The sequence below is a fragment of the Podarcis gaigeae genome, assembly GCF_964106915.1.
Source record: "Podarcis gaigeae genome assembly, chromosome: 5".
Lineage (NCBI taxonomy): Eukaryota > Metazoa > Chordata > Lepidosauria > Squamata > Lacertidae > Podarcis > Podarcis gaigeae.
The window spans coordinates 18,030,993-18,055,144 of record NC_139681.1 but is presented as its reverse complement, the minus strand read 5'-3'; the positions used below and the strand labels follow the sequence as shown (position 1 = coordinate 18,055,144).

Below are 24,152 nucleotides of genomic sequence, written 5' to 3'. Positions count from 1 at the left end.
AAATTGGTGCTTAGAGGGTGTGAAGACAGACTATGGGGAGAAAGAGGGAGCCCGTTGCAAGAGTGGTGGTGATGTTGAAGACATTAAAACCAAACAACAACAAAAACTTTAAAGCACAGTTATACAGATAAAACATTGATCCCACCAAAATAAGAGAGGCCACAATGCCACCATTCAAATTAAAAAAGGTAAAGGTAAAGGACCCCTGACAGTTAAGTCCAGTTGCGAACGACTCTGGGGTTGCGGTGCTCATCTCGCTTTACTGGCTGAAGGAGCCGGCGTTTGTCCGCAGACAGTTTTTCCGGGTCATGTGGCCAGCATGGGCTAAGCTGCTTCTGGCAAAACCAGAGCAGTGCACAGAAACACCATTTACCTTCCCGCTAGAGTGGTACCTATATATCTACTTGCACTCTGACATGCTTCCAACTGCTAGGTTGGCAGGAGCTGGGAATGAACAATGGGAGCTCACCCCTTCATGTAGATTCGAACTGCCGACTTTCTGATCGGCAAGCCCAAGAGGCTCCCCCCCCCCCCCCCGGGGAGGTTAGCATTCCACAAGGCCAATTCTTATGTTGCTACCCTCCAAAACTCCTGTATGAAATAGGGCCTCAGATAATGGTCACATGGTCCAGGTCAGTGCATGTAGGTAGAGGCAGTCCTTGAGGTCCTGAGCCACATAAAGCTTTATAGGTCATAACCAGCCTTTTGAATTGAGGCCAAAAACTAAGTACTTTGCCCACAATTAACCACCTTTAACCACCCAACCCACAGTTCATTTCTTATGGGGCACTCACCATACTGGAAATAGGGCGTGCCAAGTCTCTTAGCTGCTGTTTCTGGTCTACTTATCTCTGAATTATGATGCATCATCCCAGGATCACTTGTGCCACCACAGAGGATTGTGGGGAACATTCCTCTAAACACTTGCTGCCAGCCGCATAGCAAGCAATGTGGAAACCTCAAGTGCCATTTTGCGTATGGCATAGAAAGATGGAGCTCAAAATATGGGGCCCTGTTTGGGTACACATTTTCTCTATCCTGGACCCCGTGTGTGTACTGTAGTGGCATAAAATGTGAGATTGGGACCCCCTCGTTCAAATATTGCCATAGCCATTAATTTGCTATCCCTCATTTCAACATCTTTAATACTAGAATAGCAGTATCTTATGGGGTGTTCCACATATATGTGAGTGTTTTGAACACTCTGCAGCTCTAAATAATTACTTTGTGTTCTACTTACTATTATGAGTATGTTGACAAATCAGCAACACCAGAGTAGCTTCACCAACCTGCCACTCTCCACATGCTTTGCCCAGCAAACTCCCATCAGTCCCAGCCAACACAGAGGCTGATGGGAGATGTAGTCCAAAACATCTGGCAAGTAACAGGTTTGTGAAGGCTACCTGAGAGTGTATGTGTAAAATACTTGATTAATTTACCGGAGCTTAACTGTCATTAAGACCTTCAACTTGCCTAAGGATCGTCATTCTCTGCTTAAAAATTTGCCAATCAATCCTTACTAGCGACAGGCCACTCAAAGGCTTCCAAGCCCATTCTTTTAAAGCCTATAAAATGTCCAGGCTTCCTGGGTATGGTGGCTGATTACTTGGGCAAAGTATTAGACTTGGCTGAGAAGAGAGCTGCTAACACGCATCTTTGCCCCCACCCTCTTTGCATCCCAGAGTTGGACAAAACACAGAGAAAGATCTTTTGAAAACAATGAAAATTAAGTTAAAACTGAACTGATATTTTCAGCTCAGTCTCAGCATGCAACTTTGCATGGCTTTGCTGCCTGTCCTGCAGTGCAGACTACCAGCATTTCCAATAATACCGAGCAACAATGCTGTTTGTGCGATAAGCGAACAGCTGCCACTCTCAGGGTGGCTCAATATTTTAAAAGAGCCCAGCACAGGAAGTAACAACCACACTGCTACACTCTGGCGATCAGTGTTATTCACAAAACAGCAAAGGGTGGGAAACTATTCTTGACCCTTTCTAGCCTAATGGCTAACATGGCCCTATCGGCTCCCGTCAAGTGATTGCTTCTGCCAAATTAAACAAGATGTATATTTTCTTTAAGAAGCATTCTATGTGCATGTGAAAAAAAGCCAACCTAATGTTTTAATCTTGTTTCACTGCACACACTATTCCACTAGAGGTCAGCCTGCCACAGAACCCAAGCAGGCTGGGTTCTGTTAAGAAGCGCAAAACTGGCTGCTATTTCCACCTCTCAATCTATTGACAAAGATTCCTTCAGAGCCATAAACTTAGGGCTCGCACTAAAAAACGGAGCAACAGGAAGATATAGCGAGGCATTTCGTTTATGAATGACCTGTAATAAATTACTTTGAAGTATCCTGAGTGACAAGAGAAAGGGAGAGGATGCTTTGTCTGCAAACGAGTGACATTTTACATACTTTAATTTGGCTGACACATAAGGATTATTCGACATTTGGCAGGGCCTTTCTCCTCTCCCCTCCCCACCCTCTCTTTTGGAAGGATATTTGGTTCTTGTTCAGCATCAGGGTATGGAGGTGTGGTAACCTGGGTAACCGGAGGTCATTCCGGAGGAGATTGTTGTCCAAGATCAGCTCTTCCAAGCCGCTAAATGTCTCCAGTCCTTCCAGTGACCTGCAACGACAAAGGCAACAGGAAAAATGATACTCCAGTAAATCAGGGAGGCCATTATGAGCTGAAATAAATATTTTAACCTTCCCTTTCAAGGAGCGGGAAGAGTTTTGCTTTAGTCCTGTCAGGAGACTGAATGACAAGAATTAGTGGCAAGAGGAGTGTCGGTACAGCAACACATCCTTCTTCGCAAGCTGGCAGAATGAAGGATGGGGGTCACTTAGTGAGTAGCCAGGATCCAAAACAAAAGGCTTCAGATATGAGGCCTGCAGGATGAATTTGTCAATGTCTTGTGCCTTCAGGCACCCAGCCTCGCCTGACCCTAACCTCCATTCCCAAGATAAATAACTCTGTCACAGTTCACCTTCATTCCCTGGACACAAATTTAAGTTGTCATCCATCATTTCTGCCATGAAATATCATACCCCACTAACAATAATAAATACAACTTCAAGAATTGTTCTCAGCAGCTACCCTATATATAAAACTGCAGGAGGGGGGGGTATGATGGGAAGTTTTTCCTTTTCCTTTAGTGATTTTTATTTTATTAACCACAGAATTTTCTCTGTCTGGAGTTTTTCGTTGTGGTGGCTGTTTTTTCAAGCACAAAAGATAAAATGCTAGAGTGCCCTATATCGCCCAGATACAGCAAAAATTATTATTTTTTACGATGGCCCACGCCCCCCCCCCAGCAATGCCTGCCCACAAAACACACAGACACGCACAAAACACTGAGATTTAAAAGTAACAAGCAAAATCTTTTCAGCATGGAAGCACAGCTCTTTGGGTTGTAAACACATAGACATTTGTAGAAATTTGGTAGCCAATTAGGAAAGCTAGGAGGAAGGAATTTAAAAGTCTGGCTTTGTCACTTTGCTGGGCCACTGTTTCAGTTTTAACTCTTAATTTCGTAGCTTTGCAAGTTCTTACAGAAATGGGTGGGGGAATCTTCACATTAATCACCTAAGATGGGCATGGTATATGGAGCATACACAAAGACACACACATTCACAGCTCATTCACCTACCAGACACCTAGAGATATGCTGAGGTTGCATGACTTGACAGCTGAGCTAGTATGCCTACCAGTGGTGAGGATCATCACTTTATCTCCTCACTATTTTATAAAATGTGATGAATAAGGGAGATGCAAGTCTACACTATTTATTCACTGTCCAATGACATTTATACTAAAGGGAATTATTCCCTCCCTCTTTAACACCCTTCTTCAAGGTCTGCATGAGATATGCTCTATTGCAGGCATATAACAGGCATGCTGTGGGGGGAAATAACAAATATTTATCCACCCAATTCAAAAATTTAAACCTGGCAGGGGTAGGTTAGATGAAATTGTCTTAGCTGAAACTTATAGCCCCGTAATAAAAGAATGGAATGAAAAGTCCTTTGTAGGAAAGAAAACATGTGACCTTCATGCTACGGTTCAAGGACACCACAGTGTTAACTATAAATAACCAGAGAAACTCCATGCTTCTCAATAGTCCTCTACTCTAAGGTTACCAGATTTTTTTTCCAATGAATCCGGGGACAGTTTTCAACTTCAATAGATTTTGTATGGGGACTGATTTGTAAATTTGGGGACTGTCACCAGGAAACGGGGACATCTGGTAACCTTACTCTGGAGGTTCAAAACTGATGTGAATTACAAAGGGTGCTTTCAGATGGGAGTTTATTGTGGAACCGCAGCTACTCATGCACACGTTTTTATTTTATTTTTTGCACCACTCACATTATATCGTCACCATCCTTCTGCCCCATTTAACCCAGATTTCCCTTTAGCGTAGAAAAATCTAATAATAAAGAACAACCTGTTATATATCTGCAGTAACTGCTGGTACGGAAGCTCACTACTGCATTTGGGGGGTGGGGGGTTTGTCACATGTGTGGTAGCATTACACGGACTGTTCCCTTTTGCCACAGACCCCCATCTCCATTTGCTCCTCACCTGAGCACAGCCTGGCCATTGTTTCAGGCGGCCCGAACAATGCAAGTGCACCTGTTTCTACTGATTGATCCATGCAGTAGGCACATTCCGAATACATTTATCAGCCTTTTATTTATTTATTAATACTGAGCTCATCTGCTGGGTGAGAAAGGAGCTCATACCAGCCTGCTTGAAAAACTGAAAAAGGTTGCAAGTGGGCGCAACGTGCTTGGACGAAAAGGGAGTTGAGTGCTATACAGTGGTACCTCGGGTTAAGAACTTAATTCGTTCTGGAGGTCTGTTCTTAACCTGAAACTGTTCTTAACCTGAAGCACCACTTTAGCTAATGGGGCCTCCTGCTGCTGCTGCGCCGCCACTGCACGATTTCTGTTCTTATCCTGAAGCAAAGTTCTTAACCTGAGGTAATATTTCTGGGTTAGCAGAGCCTGTAACCTGAAGCGTATGTAACCTGAGGTACCATTGCACTTTCTACCGGTTTTGCTGGAACATTCATTAAGCTGCAATTTCTGGCGCCCCCGCCAATCCATTCTGAAAGGAAATAAAAAGCAATGGAAAGAACGTAACTGAATGCTGCCGTATCAGATTGTGGGGGAAATGAATCTGTTTGTGCTCCAGTGTCACGGCATCCCCCCTCCCCCCCAAAAAAACCTTCCCCAAATGTTAAGTCCCTCAAATGGTCCATGGGGCAGGAGAAACTGCTGCTCTAAATGATCCTGACCTCACGCTCCTCTATAAGCCGCACAGGAGAAGAAGCAATAAACAGATTGTGTGGTTATGATTGTTAACTTTAGATTCATAATAAAGCCTAACTGGCAGTGCCCATTTAAATGCTCTCTCCGTATAAATAGTTAGTAGTGGATTATGTCCAATCTTCAGTTTATTGCTTTAAAAAGAAAAAAAAGTCTTTCCGCTTGCCAAAGGGAGTTCAAAAAAGGCCACCACCCTGTCAACACCACAGAGCCTTATGGGACGCTAATAGGCCCTTTGTGAGTATGCATTGCTGGGGCTCTGGTCTGTGTCAGCCTCCAAATGCACATTGTTCATGAGTTGTGTTATGCAAATATAATACCCTTATCATGAGAATCTGCAAATGGTTGGCAACTGGCAAGAAGAATAAAGCACACATCCAAAACTGCTGGAGGGGAGGCATAAAACAAAATGACATGCCATGAAGTGGGACAAAGGAGCGAGAGAGATAGAGAGTTGCCTATTGAGGTAGCCCCTTTATTTCCAAAACAGAGGCTAGGGCACAATGCCCGCCTAAGCTTTAGGCAGGAACAGAGAAGATTGTGTGCAAAGCCCTCCTCCACACCTGGCTAGGGCTTGATCATTTTTGCCGTGTAATGTCATTAGTCACTCTCACAGGGAATTTTCCTTTCCTTTTGTTTTAAGGAATCACACTACACAGAAGCGCCATACCTTTCATTAGGGCCAACGCATAGCCAGAGAGTAGCAAGCAAACTTTGGAGTTTGCAAGAGGGTGTTGTAGGAGAGGAGAAAAAGCCACAGCCTGCAGTTTCCTAACAGTCTCAAGATGGAACAGAGAGGGCACTATGCAGACTTAACGAGGTTACAAAGTGATCTCAGGCTGCAGAAAGGCATGCTGGAGTGAAGGAGCAATGGCTACCCTCTCCTTCAACAATATGCGCACCAGCAGTTCCTTGGATCTGTCTCTAGTTACACAAGGTCTTGTTTGTTTATTTTCCTTACCACGTCATCAGCAGGGGCATTGTGCACACAGTGTCCAGTCCATATCCAACATAGCTCTCTTTTTTGCTTTTTTTAAAAGTGTTCATTCATTCCTGCAGTTTTCAAGGAAGCCTTTGTGCACTGCCCACCTTCACCATTTAATCAGCTCCATTTTTCAGAGCATATGGCAGGGGTGGAGAGGCTACAAGTGAGAATAAGGAGTGCAATAATAAACCTGCTCCATTCTCACCTACCTTCATGCCTCTCTGATCCCAATCACCCTGCCCCGAATTGTCAGTTCAAGCATAAATATTTAGAGATCTGAGCTGCTTAGGAAGCCACCTTATACTGAGCCAGACCAGTGGTCCATATAGGTCAGTATTGTCTACCCTCGTTGGTTGTGGTTCTCCAGAGTTTCGGACATGGGACATTCCCAATCCTGTCTGGAAAGCCAAGTACAGTGGTACCTCGGGTTACATACGCTTCAGGTTACAGACTTCACTAACCCAGAAATAGTGCTTCAGGTTAAGAACTTTGCTTCAAGATGAGAACAGAAATCGTGCTCCGGCGGCACAGCAGCAGCAGGGGGCCCCATTAGCTCAAGTGGTGCTTCAGGTTAAGAACAGTTTCAGGTTAAGAACGGACCTCCAGAATAAATTAAGTACTTAACCCGAGGTACCACTGTACTGAACCTGGGACCTTCTGCATGTGAGACATGCTCTGCTGCTGAGCTACAGCCCTTGTCCCATGTTACATGTAATATGTAAAGTAGTTTGTAGTAAAGGGACCCCTGACAGTTAAGTCCAGTTGTGAATGACTCTGGGGTTGCGGCTCTCATCTCGCTTTACAGGCCGAGGGAGCTAGTCTTTGTCCGTTCCACAGACAGTTTTTCCGGGTCATGTGGTCAGCATGACTAAGCTGCTTCTGATGCAGCGGAACACCAACAGCAGAGCAGCACATGGAAACGGTGTTTACCTTTGTGCCGGAGCGGTACCTATTAATCTACTTGCATTTTTTGGCATGCTTTCGAACTGCTAGGTTGGCAGGAGCTGGGACTGAGCAATGGGAGCTCACCCCATCACAGGGATTTGAACCGCTGACCCTTTGATCAGCAAGCCCAAGGTTCAGTGGTTTAGACCACAGTGCCACCCACATCTCACATGTAATATGTAAAAGGTAAAGGAACCCCTGACTATTAAGTCCAGTTGCAGACAACTCTGGGGTTGTGGCGCTCATCTCACTTTACTGGCCATGGGAGCCAGCGTTTGTCCGCAGACACTTCTGGGTAATGTGGCCAGCATGACTAAGCCACTTCTGGCGAACCAGAGCAGCGCATGGAAATGCTGTTTACCTTCCCACCAGAGCAGTACCTATTTATCTACTTGCACTTTGACGTGCTTTCGAACTGCTAGGTTGGCAGGAGCAGGGACCGAACAATAGGAGCTCACCCCATTGCGGGGATTCGAACCGCCAACCTTCTGATCGGACAACCGTCTTTGCCATCCTCAGTTATGACCTCCAATATGTGGGCGTGGAGTGCGAGGAAGAAATGAATAATGGCTCGTTATCATTGCTAGGTTAGAAGCATCCAGTTTTCAGGATTGTCCTGAGAGATCCTTGGCAATGCATAAAGTTTCCATGGACCTCAGTTTCCCAGTTACTGAACAGAGATCAAGCTGCCTACAGCACTGCACCCAGCAGATTGTAAAGTTGTGTCTGTAGAGTACTTTAGGAGCTTCAACAGAGAAGTGCTATTCAAGCAGAAGGGATTAGCATCAATGTTTTTACTAGATATTAGGAATAGGCTGCTTCTGCTCTTGGAATATCCCTTTTATTAAAACTCTGCAAAACTCAAAGAGCAGCAAGGAAAGCCTGTAAGCTCTCTTAGTTTGTAGCAAAGAACCTTCTATCTGTCTTTGTGAATTAAAAGCAACAAGGCACAGGCTCAGTACCATGACCACCACCAAGGGCTTAAGGGGTAGTGGCAGGTAGCCGTCCTCCCTAGTTGGTTTAGAAGGCTAATAAGCATCACTCAAGTGCACTGCAGGTTGATCTGCCCCTGCTCTAATGACATGAAAGCTGCCCATTATCTCACCTACAGGTACCACCTCGGTTACCTCATTGCAGGCCTCACACTCCCACTCCTGGAGGAAAGCAATCGTTGCCAAGAGATTTCCAATGCAATTTCAAAAGTCACATCAAAATGACAAAACATCACAACGCATTCAGCTCTGCCTGATTCCAACAGAAAGAACTTTAAGTTTCCACTGTAATTAACCCTATCCTCGTTAAGATAATTATGATCAAGCTCCCTGTCACAGCTAATATCGCAGCATCATTGCCTATGGCTCACGCTTTGCCCTCATTAGCTTACAAAAACAGTGTGCTGAGCAGGCAAACTCCCTCCCTCCCTCCTGATGACTTAGAAGCCATGTATGCAAGACAGTAAAATAAGAACACAAAGTTCTCTGGGAACATTTCCCCCCATTTAAGCCCTTCGATTAAATCTGTAGTGCTTTCCCCAGTTTATCTGCATCCTATAATTCGTGCATAATTTGGAGGAAAAGGGGTTTCATTTTTCAGCACAAAGGGGTATTTTCAGTGGCAATTTTTGCTTTGATTATGCAGGGTAACTAACTGCTGTCTACTAGCTTTTCTTTATGCCAGTCATCTGGTCTGATGAAGAACATTTGGAAAGGATTTGGTTACAATGAAATTTTAAAAAAGCAGTTTTTGCCTACTGGTAATCTTGAACTATGCATTAAATAAGAAAGAAAGAAAAAGGAAACAGCAGCAGTATTGTTTCAACAATGAAGGAACAGAAACCAAGAGATTTGTATAGACTTCCTCATTATGCAACTAATATACACTTGTGTGTTGATTGGAAACAGAACACATTATGCTCCCCTTAATATATCTCACTCATTTCAAATGACATTCCCCCCCCCCTTACACACACACATTTCCCCCTGCTAACTATAGATAAACTAGAGATGGGACATGCCTTGAAATCGACTTGCTCTTTATTGACAACAAATAGCTCTTACCAGAAATTAAAGATGGTGCTGTTACACAATGAAATATTGTCCACACTTCTAATTTTTAAAGTGTTCTTTAAAAAAGCATTAAGACAAATGCATGACTACAAGATTGGATGTCTATACCATTTATCAACTGGGTTATCAAAACAGTTTCCAAAACTAAGCTCTGCCATCTTACCAGTCTGAGCAAGTTCACATGACTAGATTTCATGACAGGAAAATAAATACACACACTCATCAGAAAGATTGCATGAAATAATTTTCACATAAATAGCACAACATTTATCATCATCTAATGGACATGGTGCCCAAAATTTCATAAGGTGAGTGCTATCAAACCAATTCATCCGCAGGGGACATTATTTCACTTATAACACTTTCTCTCTTTCCAATGTTCTCTTTGCTGAACTTTCAGCAAGGTGAGGACCAAAGCAGAAACACAGTCTAGTCCTGTATCATTGGATCCATAGCCACACATAAGCAACGAAGCTGCCACACTACCTCACATTAATGAAATCACAAGTCCCACCACACACCACCCAAAGAGCATCATGTATGTTGGTCTCTCAATATTTTTATTTTGGGGGCACATTTTTCTAGCAGTATTGTCCACCATAATTTTTGGCACCAGGATTCTCGATTCACATCAGAATATTTCCAGTACCCTGGCTGTGATTCTTTCAGCTGATAAATGTAAACGGGCGACCAATTCCTTACTAAAAGTAAAAGCCTTACCAATTCTACATTCTGATCAATAAACAAATTCAGCAGAGGTCATGGAGGGACATAATTATTTGCTTTGTAATAAGGCAAATTTATTATGCCCAGTACTCCTATGACACTCCCACCAGAAGTGGGAATAAGCTACCATCTTATTCTGGTATCCAGCCATGTTTATTTAAAACCAAATTTAAGTCAGCTTCCTCTATCAAAGTTCTAAATTGCTTTAGGGACTCCAAAAGTACTTAATTCAGAGTTTAGGAATAGTTTGTATATGCCTGAATTATGCCCAATCTCTGCTATACACACCACAGATTCAGATATCCAAACAGCCAAAGTGTGACTACTTCCTTACTTGTTTGGGCTTTACTGGTCAGCATCAGCCATTTTCCCTTTGCCAACAAGCTCATCAGAAAATGCCTAGATTATAATTTCCAAACAGACTAGGAAGATTTATTCTAGTATTCAGCTGTAATGCATGGCAATATGAGTATTTTAATTTCTAGACTACCGTATTTTTCCATGTATAGGGTTTTTTTTTCCACCAAAAAATTAGGTTTAAAATTGGTGCTGGTCTTATACATGGGTAGTGCTGAGGGATGTTTTCTTAATTTGGAGGCGTCTTATGGATGGAAAAATACGGTACATAAAGGAATATAAACTTATAAGATCTTCAAACTCTTAATTCTGGATGAGGATTTACTCTTCCCTTACAAAAAAGGTCATATGTCTAGTTGTGATTCAAGACCCAGTTTTTCCTCCTGGGTGTCCAGGTGATATCTGTTGTCATAGCAGCTGGTCCTGCCCTCAATATCATGTAGTTCCACAACTGGACAGGAGCAGCATATGCACACTCTATGCATGTAGGCCTCCACCCATAGAAGCTGGAACAAAGTCTACTTGCACAGGTATTACTATTATTATTGTCACCATTACCAACATTAATCAAATTGATCCCATCCTTCCTCCCAAAGGCTCAAGCGGCTCTCTCTTTTGGATTTTCAGGTGTTAGCAGTAAAACCTAGGGATGAGCTAAATCTGCACGATGGTTCAAACCGAGAGAATAAATGCATAGATGTCAGGGGGGCAGGGAAGCCACATTACGCTGGAGACAGCCCCACTATGTGGACCCTTGTCACATGTCACATGGATAGGGATTTAGATGCACCACCTAGATCTTATCAGAGGAAGGGCAAGATACAAATAATATTATCATTTGCTGGCATCTGTCTGCCTCGAGAGACAATGGAAGAGTGCACCATGGGGAGGGGGTGAAGTCAAACCATTGGAAAGTTACAGTGCCTGGTGTGACTGTAGAGACCAATAGGAGAGAGGCATGTTTCATTACACTTGGTGCAGATGAAGGCGTCTGGTTTCACTGGTCCATAATAAGCCAAAAGAAGAACAATGTGAGGACTTCGAGTTGAAAAGTGGGGTCAAACTATCCCTCTTTTGTATGATCAGATGTTAGCACAGGGGTCGGCAAGGTTTACCCTCCGTGGGCTGGGTCGCGTGCACACGAGCAAGTGCACCCACAATTTCCAGTGTCTGCGTCTGTGCAGACGCGATTTCTGGCACTGCAGAAGCGAGTCCCCGTGCCACGCTGGTTTAGCACAGCGCGTGAGACTCGCCAAGCGGGTGGCTCAATTCCCAGCGCATGCGCAGACGTGATTACTGGCACCGCAAAAGCGAGTCCCTGTGCCACGCTGGTTTAGCACAGCGCACCAGGACTCGCTGAGCGGGCGGCTCGTGGGCTGGTTAAATGACCCCCGTGGGCAGCTTGTGCCCATGGGCCTCAGGTTGCCTACCCCTGTGTTAGCAGTTACATTTGGGGATGCAGCGAACCTGCATGATGGTTCAATTGCATTCAAACCAAGGGCGGTGTTCACAGCATAGTAGTGCTTATGTCTTTGGCAGCAACATTCTGAATTATAATTTGAGCATTAGAATGTAAATAGTCCCCACCCCTTTTAAAAGAAAACTAGGAGAATGAAACGAGCTAGGCAGTATGTAGCACACTCTTCTAGCGTAGTGAGAAACGGATGGTGGCGGGGGGGGGGGAGAAAGTAATTTTTCTCCCATCTTCCACAACAACCAAGGCTGGGGAGTGACAAGCAAATTGACGCACTGCTCAGAGGGCAAAAGATAAATGTTTGATGAATTGGCCATCGCTGGAGGAGTGATGGGCTTCATATGTGCATAATGGACTAGCTGCCTTTCAATTGAGATTGCCTGCCAAGATAAGAAACTATAATGAATGGACCAAGTGGAGCCTCCACCATAAGAAAAGTATAATCTGACTAGTTTTAATAAACTTAATAAAAAAGATGAAGTGGAAAGAGGCCAGCAGAAAACCAGCCTTTGTGACCGGCTACCAGAGGTGCAAACGGATAACAGATGGACTCACGCATGGTGGGAAAGGAGTAAAAGTAGTTGCATTTGAATCGCTTTCTCATTGTTCACAGTGGATGATTTCACAACTTGAAGGCAACCTTATTAGAGTAAAATACATTGCAATTAAGACTCATGCTATCCCTTGACCCACATATGCCTTAGAGAGCCGTCCACGTTCTGGAATGATATGGAAATGGTTCAAGGAAAGGATATTTCATTTTGCTGCCCTTGGATTTCAAGCTGAAGTATTTCAAAGTTTCACATAAATTCTCCTAAGCTGGATGACTTCCATGGGGTGGGGGAATCAGTCACTTCAAAGTAGCAAGGTATTTTACTATCCTCAGCCAGGAACAATCCTCCCATTTAAAGTTACATTTTCTTCTCAAGTCTCTGGCTAGAATCCTACAGAGTTCATCTGGGTGAGCCGAGCTCTGGCTCCTAGTGTGTGGCACACCAAGCATCTTCAGTCTGGCTCTGAGTAATGAGGGAGCCTTTAAAGCACTACTACTTGCAGCACCAGCAGGGTAATATAGAGAAGCCTGGGCCATAATGCAGGAGTCCATGCCATAGGAGTCCCTCAGACCTTGTCAGGTTATATTTTTTTTTGGGGGGGGGGAGTGAACAAATTCCTGTGCCCCACAAATAACCCAGAGATGCATTTTAAATAAAAGCACACATTCTACTCATATAAAAACACCAGGCAGGCACCACAAAGAACCCAGAGATGCATTTTAAATAAAAGCACACATTCTACTCATGTAAAAACATGCTGATTCCCGGACCATCCATGGGCCGGATTTAGAAGGCAATTGAGACGGATCTGGCCCCCGGGCCTTAGTTTGCCTACCCATGCCATAGATCTTCCAACATTCACCAGCATTAACACATTTTCCTGAGGACTGATGCTAACACTGGAAGGAGTTCTAGGGGGAGCTCTCCTACATTGTGCCCAAGGCTTCTTGCAGTATCATGGCAATCTACGAACTGACACCAGAGAGCCATTTTTGGATAGCCAGTGGAAAGGAGATGTTCTGGTGGCCAGATCACCTGGAGGACTGTCTTCTTGGCATGTGAAGAAGGGATGATAAAAACTCTGTTCAGGCAAGCATTTGATCCTCTTGTTATCTTAAAAGAGCCTGGATTATATATCTAATTTCTACTGCTATATTTATTGGCTAATTTATACTTTTAATTTTCTTTTTAATGTGTTCTGCGACAAGTTTTTGTTGAAAAGAGTGCAATATCTTCACTATTATTTGATAGAATGAAAGATAAAAGTTCATTAATACAGAGGTTGTCCCTAGTAAGAACATGTGGGGATGTTGATTTCTGGGGCAACAGGACATGACTCATGTTGTGTTTATGAGAAGAGGAGGAGGTCAGGAGCTATGTTTATGGCTTTACACTCCATATTATTGTCTCACTGTGGTGATATACACTACGTATGGCTGCACAGAAGGTATTTGGCTTAAAAAAGTGGCTGGGCAGCTTTAAAACAGGAATTTGTTTGTGTTCTCTTCTACCCAATGTAGGAAATGAGGGAACAAGGAGACAGAACTGAGCTGATCAAGCTATATGCTATTTATAAAACTGTGCAATCGGCCAGCACTAACTCCCAATGTAAATTATTATTATTATTATTATTATTATTATTATTATTATTATTATTAAAGGTGCTTCTTGCCCCTGTTCCCATACCCTCCAACCCAAACAGTTCCAAAAGGCAGGTCGAGGGAAGCCCTCTTTAACCTCCAACCTAAAAGAAAATCCTCCCTAATGACTAATACATCCATCACATCTGTGTGGTACTAGGAACAGTCTAGGAACACTGCAGAACAGGCCAACAAAAACAAAACAAAACACATCTACTCTACAGTGGGTTAAAGGGAAAACATCTTACTCCCCCTGCATTGTTCCTAAGGGAGAGTGAGTGTTGAGCTGCCTTCAACTGAGGAGGTGGGCTCCTGGACTGTAATCTACCACTGTAATCTACCTCTCACTGACACAGGACACACAAGGCTGGTAAAGCCAGCCATTGGTCCTATTCTGCCTCCCCTCCCCACTTCTTGCTGCCCACAATGTTACTTCAGCACCCATCCCAGATGAACAAAGCAGGGAAGGATTGGATGTTAAATTTCTACTGCTATTTCTTGATATATTTGTTGACATTGTGTGCATTTGATCAATACTGCAGCAAAGATTATTAGAAAACTGCAACTGAAGATTCAGCCATTTGGTTTAAATTAGTAATTCAGCCCCATGCTGCCTGTAACCTGGCACTCCTTTGACCATCTTCAAACCCACTTTCTTGGCTGTCCACTTCCTTCTTGACAACATCCTTGGTCTCCAAATCATTTGCCCCTCCTTTCCATAACTCCTTGCCTTTACCACTCATACTTCCTCCAATTACCTCCTTAAAGCCCATCTTTTATATGTGATTATAATCTATTTTCCTCCAAATGTAACCAAGTTTTATTCATTTGCATTTGCATTTGCAGCTTGAGATGGTGCAGTCCATTCTACAACCTCATCCTACTGAATGCTATAGTCTCATTGTGACATTTTACAACTCTTAATTTAAATCATAAGGTTTTGTTTGGTTTTTCAACAATGTTATGAGCACTGTAGAAGCAGCTTGGAAATACTCTAAAACAACAAACCTACACTGTTCTCTTTGGAGCCTCAAATCCACCACTTGGAAAGATTTCACAAGTTTCTCATATCTATATCTATATCTATATCTATATCTATATCTATATCTATATCTATATCTATATCTATATCTATATCTATATCATCTATATCTATATCTATATCTATCGCTTTATGCTTCCCTCCAAATTCCTTGGATATTTCTTCCAAGCACAATGTTAGGTGAATAATGTTTGTGTTGTTCAAAAGCTTACACACACACACACACACACACACACACATCCTTTAACAAATCAAATAAGATGTGTGGTCCATTCCTGTTCTGCTTTTTAGCATAAATTTTGTGCATAACCACCAAAGGAAATTAACTCACTGCTTGGAAAACCAGGGAAGGCTCCCTCTGTTGAAGAAAATTTAAAAGAGCACTGATTGCAAAGCCCTGCTCCTCCTTATGTGTGTGCGTTTGTGCGTGTTTGAGAGTGAGAAAGCAAGGAGAGGAGAGAGAGACAAAGACGGAGAGGTAAGGCTCAGGAGTGCTGGGTGAATTATAGACTGCCTCTCAAGATTCACAGCTCTTCAAGGTAGGAGGTTAATATTCTCACATGTCATTGGGTCTGCTGGCTCTACTGATGGCTCATTGAATCAGGCAGCAAATTATTTCCTCATGCAGCAGAGGACATCACACTTCAAAGGAAAGGAGCCAGGGTCAAGACGGCTCTCCAGTTCGATTAATGACTTGGGATCAGCAGAGGTTGCCTGTAGGTAAGAAAGTGACTGAAGCTTTTGACAAAGCTGACTTTTTGAACAGGACTCCCCCTTGCCGCCACAATTTCCCCCTTCGTCAGCAGCACCAAGTTTTACTTCCAACCATTGCCTCAGACTGACCTGACTTAGGCCCGCTGAGATGGTTTTGACCTCCTCAGTCTTTGTTACCAGACACAGAAGCTACCTAGCATATGTGCCTCTCTGAAGGCCACACTGTCTCGCAAGGGTCTCAACCAAATTCTTCGTAAATATAGGCCGGTCAAATGAATTCAAGTGCAAGTCATACATGTGAACATTTTCAAATTCATGGAAATAAACAATAGCTTTAAGTTATCTCTTTAAAAAACAATATAAAGAGAACACTGAAACTCTTATACTTCTGCATAGGAAGACTTTTTTTAACTTGCTAAGTTCATAAAATAAAACATAACATTATTAAAACAATACAGAAATTATATTAAGATGATTGGTGGGGGGGGGGGATTCAGAAATATATGTGCTTCAGTCCTTGTGGACTTGGTAATCAACACTATCCTTGGCAAATAATGAATGATATCAAATCTTGCTATACAGTTTTTGTAATGTTTATTGCCATGGTAGCAGCAGATAAGAGATAATTAAAACTTAATGGCCACTGTATTCATCTGTCTAGAAAAAAAGCTAAAACAATATACTCCGTTTGATATGCCCTTGCAATTTTTTAATACGTATTTAGCTTGATCTAATAAAGCACTGAAATGAGCTTTATCATAGCAATGCGTTTTTAACACATATGATCTACTCAGACTTCACACTTTCTAAAGCAAGTATGAATAATTATATCAACACAAGAGTGGCTGCACTCCTCTGCAGTTTATGTTTACTAAAACATAAGGGTCAGTGAAATGCTTATTCCCAAATACTAGCTGACAAAGTTATAGTCTACGGATTGACCATGCGTGTAGCTAAACAGAAGCACTACCATCCAATAGGAATAAGATGACTTCCATAATTCTTTCCAACTCCATTTAAAATTAATCATTTCTGAATCTTTCCATTTCCTGGTTGGTTGTGAGCTACAGCAATACATTAATAGCTACATTTTGTATTAGTTACAAAAAACATTTGGTGGGTGGGGGAAAGGTGTTACTGAGCAAAATATTAACAAATGAAGAGACCAATATTCACCCCAGAGTTCCCAACAGAGGAGGAGAATCAGTCTAGGATAGTGGTGTCCAAACTTTTTTCAAAGAGGGCCAGATTTGATGAAATGAAGGGCTGTGAGGGCTGACCAAAGGGCCTACCAAAGTTGTTAACCTTGTTTTAGGATTGAAGTTGTTGAGGGTTTTTTAAAGATTTTATCCCAGGAAATAAACTGGCACAGGGGCTGGATTGAACAGACCAGTGGGCCAGATGAGGCCCCTGAAACAGACTTTGGACATGCCTGATCTAGGACCAAGAAGAGCTTAAGTCACCTCCAGATTTGTTAAAAAGGGTGGTGTTGTGGCTATGAAGGCAGTCTGCGGAGCTGGGTAGTGAAGAGGAGATATCCTAGCAAAAAACGTCTGCAGTCTGTAGCTCTGGACTCTGAAGGAGAAGAGTAAAAGACCACATCAGCTCCCCTCATTTCCTCTTTGAGGACTAATAAGCCAGAAGGTGGCTCAAAATCACCACAACTAAGCCACATTCCTTGTATAACATAACCCCACTATGCCAACATGTAAGCCTGTTCCTAACTGAAACAAAGTGTTACTTTTTTTTTGGGGGGGGGGGAAATGCAAACAATATGAAAGAGAGTGGAAAACATAACTATGCATATAATTCTGCCACAGTTTTACATTCTCCACTGACTTTTCCCACTTTCATTTTAAAGTTGCAGAGCTAATTTAATGGCTGTTTACCAGGGAATGTAAGTGGTCTGTGAATTGGCCCCTCTGAAGATTTCAGCTCAAAGGGCCTATATGCATCATTGGCTCAGATCAATAAAAATCATTTGTTCTACTGTGTGCATAAGCTAGGATCTGACTCTTTAAGAATTTGCATATGGCTCCTCATCATAGCCACTTGCCAAAGATATTAAAAAAAATAAATTTTAAAAAAAGTTGTGGCATTCCAAATCAAGCATGCCAACATTTCGCTCTCCCATTTGTTGCATGTCTCTTGACATTTCTTAAAAAGCAGCTCCCTTTCCCTTTCATCTCTCCACCCTCTTCTGCCCCCACCCCCTCACATCTTACAACACCTTGCTTTGACTTTCAAAGACTATTGCTATCCCCATTTTTTTTTTATAGATGCCTTTACTCTTAAGTGGATGACCTTTTGCTGGGAAAGGTGGTTAAAAGACTGAACAGCTCTGGAGGTTACAGATATACAGACTGATAATAGGACTGAAGAGGAGGAGGAAGATGACGATAAATATGACACCTGCAGAATTTATAGAGCTTAAATTTTGTTAGCATATATTACGCAGGGCTGCAAGCGTTGACATTCAGTGGCAATCCCACTGAAGACACGGCAGCTTTATCAGTCAAAGAGTAACTTTCATGGGTATGGTGCTCATTCAGTTGCACGTAGGCTCAAGAAGGCAGGGTGCTTGGAAGTCAGGGATTTGCTGAAGGGCTTTCTAGCACAGGTGCAGCAGCAGGAGCCACTGTGAACCCAGAAAGGTTACACATCAGAAAGGCCAGATGTGTCACAGGGAACTAATAATGGATAGATTATAAGATCTGAACAGGGAGTGGCAACACATGCCAACCCCATCAGAACACTTAGAAGCCCCCTACAATGATCATGGCCACTGGTCCCATCGCCTCCTGGCAAATAGAAGGGGAAGAAATTGAGGCAGTGAGAGATTTTACTTTCTTGGGCTCCATGATCACTGCAGATGGTGACAGCAGTCACGAAATTAAAAGACGCCTGCTTCTTGGGAGAAAACCAATGACAAACCTAGACAACATCTTAAAAAGCAGAGACATCGCCTTGCCAACAAAGGTCCATATAGTTAAAGCTATGGTTTTCCCAGTAGTGATGTATGGAAGTGAGAGCTGGACCATAAAGAAGGCTGATCGCCGAAGAATTTATGCTTTTGAATTATGGTGCTGGAGGAGACTCTTGAGAGTCCCATGGACTGCAAGAAGATCAAACCTATCCATTCTTAAGGAAATCAGCCCTGAGTGCTCACTGGAAGGACAGATCCTGAAGCTGAGGCTCCAATACTTTGGCCACCTCATTAGAAGAGAAGACTCCCTGGAAAAGACCCTGGTGTTGGGAAAGATGGAGGGCACAAAAAGAAGAGGACGAGGGCGGTGGTTCAAATCCCCGCAACAGGGTGAGCTCCCGTTGCTCGGTTCCTGCTCCTGCCAACCTAGCAGTTCAAAAGCACGTCAAAGTGCAAGTAGATAAATAGGTACCACTCCGGTGGGAAGGTAAATGGCATTTCCATGCGCTGCTCTGGTTCGCCAGAAGAGGCTTAGTCATGCTGGCCACATGCCCTGGAAGCTGTACGCCAGCTCCCTCGGCCAGGAAAGCGAGATGAATGCCGCAACCCCAGAGTCATCCGCGACTGGACCTAACAGTCAGGGGTCCCTTTACCTATACCTTTACCCCCAATATGTTGTTGTTGTTGTTTAGTCGTTTAGTCGTGTCCGACTCTTTGTGACCCCATGGACCAGAGCACGCCAGACACTTCTGTCTTACCCCCAATATAGCACCAATGTTTATGAAGCTGGCTTTATAGCAATGCAATAAAGTGGTACCTCAGGTTAAGTACTTAATTCGTTCCAGAGGTCCGTTCTTAACCTGAAACTGTTCTTAACCTGAAGCACCACTTTAGATAATGGGGCTTCCCGCTGCCGCCGTGCCGCCGGAGCACGATTTCTGTTCTCATCCTGAAGCAAAGTTCTTAACCTGAGGTACTATTTCTGGGTTAGCGGAGTCTGTAACCTGAAGCGTATGTAACCTGAAGCGTATGTAACCCGAGGTACCACTGTATTACATTTTTCTTTTTTGGAAGGTGGGGCAGTATATTATTAAGAATGTATTTTCAAAAAATGGACATTCAGCAACCATGTGGGTGGATGTGTTTAATTGTTACATCAGCATTAGCCAAGATTCAAACTAACCTTGGTTCCTGCTTAACCCAGAATCTGAGACCAAGGTTTGCATCTTGTTTTAAGTGGGAACCTGATGAGATATAACCATGGTTACTGTTACTAGTAGTGCAACAATTTGCTATGTTTAGGCTCTGGAATTCAAGTTCCCAAGGTGGCATGGGGAAGTAACGTGTTCCGATGTGGTTATGTAACTGGAATGGAAGCATTATTATCTGCGCGCCAGCCCCTATGTGATGGTAACTTACTGATAGGAATCTACAGGTTCTCTGGTGTCCCATGTTCCTTTCACATACCTGTTCAAAGGTTCATATCTTAGAAGGAGTAAATGTCAACAGAAAAATTATCAACCACATGGGTATCAACTGAAAATATCAGAAGACAAACTAGCTTAGTGTGTGTCTAGTGAAACAATGTCTTGTCCTTACTGAAAGGTAAAGGAGCAGGATATTTTTATTATTTGGTAAAAATTAAAGCAAAAATTAAATCATCTTATTATGTAATTGGAACTAGGCCTCAGGCTTTAGCAGTAAAGAAGGGATTAAGGCCTTCAACCACCTGGGTTGTCATTCTCTTGGGCCCCATTACCACCCCCTTATTCGTTTTTATAGCCAACAGATTAAAATGCAAGCGCCACAATCTTTGATCTTTCACTTGCTGACACAAATCCTTTCAAGCCTCCAACGTTTTTCTGCTGAGGTAATTAGTACTAATTAAAAGGTTTCCAACAGCCTTAGCTCTAGGTTTTTCCCCCCTCCAAAGAAATTGCTTTTACAAGTGCCTTCCATCTTTGAAATGTATGCATCGCTCACTTTCTTCTTTATCTGACTCAGAGAGATCAAGTAGATTAGTGACTCCATTATTTGCCAAGACAAAGCCAGACAACAAACAGGTTTTCACTATCTCCCTGACCTGTTGAGGTGCAGGGTTTATATTCAGAAACAAGTGCCTCCGCATGTATTAAAAGACAGTCCAATTATGCATTAACAGACACAAGGCAGGGTTCCTGCATTTAAGCATGGACATCATTTAATGATCCACTGTTCTCTTAGAAGGGAGAGAGGCGACTAATCAAACTGACAACTTGCAGAATAAATAATGGAACTGGTTTGTTTTCATTTCTCTCTCCAGGTGTCTGTTAAGCAGAGTACAAACAATTTTTTTTTTAGAAATAAAAAATGGCTGTTAATGCTTCTTTTCCTTTTTTAAATCAAGTTAAAAATGTATCCTTGAGGTAAGCTTACTGATGATGAAAGGCTTCTTTGCAAAGGTTTATAACATCAGCAGCACACACTATGGGAAAAGTATATTGATTATGACTAAATATTACTGGGAACAAAACACTAGGTTTTATAGGTGATTACACACACACACACACACACACACACACACAAAATCAAACAGCAGTTTACACTGACAGAAGCTTATGTTCTGATCTTAAGGTTTTTAACTGAACACTCAGTCAATATGGGCGCTGTGTGGCTCATGTTTCTTATGAACCTTCTGCCTACAGTGATAATAATAAATTACACCTCTTGTAGCAAAAGTGTTTTTCAAATAAGAGGACTTAAAGTTCTCACTTTCTTCTGAATTTGACAGCAACTCTCACTCATGTAGTTTCTTTGGCACAATAGATCAGGAATCTCACACACAGCTATGAGAGGCGATCTAAAATATCATTACGACACAGGGGTCTATTCTGCTTTCACAACACAAGCACAGAGCGCCTGCCAGCACTAATGGGTGTTGTGTGCATAACCGAAGGGCATAGAGAATACAATGTTCTAAACTGAAGGGATGGAAATGCTTCTAAAGCCAAACCAAGAATAACATCTTTAAACTAAAGATTTCCAAAGTCAGATTTCAGCTACTACACTAGCCAGATGTTGGCCTGCAGGAAGACCGCATCTTGAACCATCTGAGATTCACAATAATTGCCCTCTGGTTATAGAACAGGAACAGGGAACCAATTATTGCATGGCTGCAGCTTCCATCATCCCTGACCATGGGCCATGGGTGATGGCTGATGGGAATTGTAGTCCAACAGCATCTCGAGGGCCATAGGCTCCCCATCCCAGTTCTGGAGTTTGCTTAAAAGGTAAAGGTAAAGGACCCCTGCTAGGTTGGCAGGAGCAGGGACCGAGTAAGGGGAGTTCGCCCCGTCGCGGGGTTCAAACCACCAACCTTCTGATCGGCAAGCCCAAGAGGCTCAGTGGTTTAGACCACAGCGCCATCCACGTCCTTGGAGTGTAGCCTTCTTAGACTTTACCAATTGGTAGGGTGATAGTTGCTCCTAGAGCAGGGAGGAAGGAGTCAAATGACACCGAGATTGGTTCAGAGAAAGAGTTTATTCTGCTCTCCGGATAGCAGAAGGCACTGCGTGATAGGTTCACAGCAAGCACAAAAGCAAGAGAAATTTCACACAGTATATATATCCTCCAGGCACGCTCTTCCCCCTTCCCCAGAAATCCAGCCTCGTACATTCATACACGTAAGTTGACATCCATGAACAGAAACAGATGTGGATTGTCTTTGCATGTATATTTTTAAAGCTTTGCTTTTGAAATTGTAGACATTATAAACACACAAATATGGGTAAGATCTACCCACTAGTTCTCTTATTTTAATTGCTGCAGACTACTCCTGAACCATTAGGGCCCAACTGAATGCTTTGGTAAAGGTGTGGCAGAAGATTCTTTGCTTTCTGTCAGCACCCTCAGCTGCTGAACAAACCAACCCCTGGTGCAGTTGGTGCATGGAGGGGGCCAAATTACCGTACTCCTCCCTCACATAAATGCTTAACCTCACATTAAACCTTCCACCCCCTTTCCAAGGAGAGACAGCGGAGAAAGACTGTGGTGATACATATTGGGTCACGGTGTACCTGTAGCAGCAAAACTGGAGGCCCTCATCTGCGCCACTTGCTAAAAACATGTCTCTCCTGCATCAGTCTCTACAGCCACAGCAGGTACTCTAATATCCAGTGGTTTGCCTTTACTCCCAAAAAGGCTCACTCTTCCATCGTCTCCAAAGATAGAAGGATGACAACAAAATTACCATCACATGACCCAAATTAAAAGCTATTATTACCAGTTGGAAAACTTCCAGAAGGTGGACCAAGTTTGCCAAAAAGACCTGCTACCAGTTCCTATTATCACAAATGCTGCTCCTACATATTGCTTCTAGGCTGGTTACATGGAGTAGTGGATGCCAGCCCAGGGGGCAACATCTGTCCCAAGGGCCTCCAGTTGCTGGTGTCTATCATGGGATTTTCAGTATTAATACACGTATATTTTATCTCACATAAATAGAGTTCTTATTTGCACAGCCACAGTTATGAGCTGTCATCACAAAATCCCCAAAATTCGATCCATATAGTAAAACTAACGAGAAAAAAGAAAGCAGTAAAAGTAATTATTTCAGTGGGAGATCTCCGTGTGTGTGTGTGTGTGTGTGTGTGTGTACACACACACACACACACACACACACACACAATGAAGATGGAACAAAGCTGGAATTATGAAGGAGGAAACCCTGAGCAATGTGTCTCAGCCTCACATTTAGCCATTGAAAAATATCCTGCCAAAGGGTGCATTTTGACAGTGAAAAGATGAAAAGCAGAGGGGGGGGGGAGAGCAGTCTGTCACTTTGTGACATCACACTGCAAGCTGAAGTCGATTGAATATTTACAAAAAACATTCTGAGTTAAGAGTTTTTACAAAAGACAACAGCCATCCACACACTGCTGCATGACTGTTTTGAAACGTAGGCTGTTTATAAACTGCATACTTTGGGAAAGAATATGCCTAGCTTACATTTCTCCTGCTTTGTTTAATATCCTCCTAGATAAAGACGTCCGGGGAACTCAAAAGCTTCCTAATGACTTTATGTCATTTTTGGTAGGTCAAATAAATGTATTAGGGAGACTATACTATGATTGCACATAATTTGCCAGGGAGTCATTTAAAGATAGTTGCTTTAAAATTATACATGCAAACAAGGCTCAAGTGTCAGCAAAATACAAAATGTTTGACAGGAAATTATGCCAGGGCAGAAATGACTGGTCATGTCTAGGAGCACACAGTTCTGCTGCTGATAAGTGGAAGTGATCATTTCCTAGATGGGGAGACACTGGGACTCCCACCTAATCCATTTATAAAGGAAGAGCAGGATATAAATATATACAATACATTATGGAAAATGTGTTGCTGTC

General features: G+C 42.9%; 1 protein-coding gene across 1 annotated transcript in view; it reads right to left on the bottom strand.

Annotated features, from left to right (window-relative positions):
- Nucleotides 1–24,152, bottom strand: part of LRMDA (leucine rich melanocyte differentiation associated) — a 741,312-nt gene that overhangs the window by 333,483 nt on the left and 383,677 nt on the right. Inside the window, 1 exon segment of the mRNA XM_083738575.1 lies at nt 2,499–2,631. Within this exon segment, the coding sequence (XP_083594701.1) occupies nt 2,499–2,631 (133 nt within the window).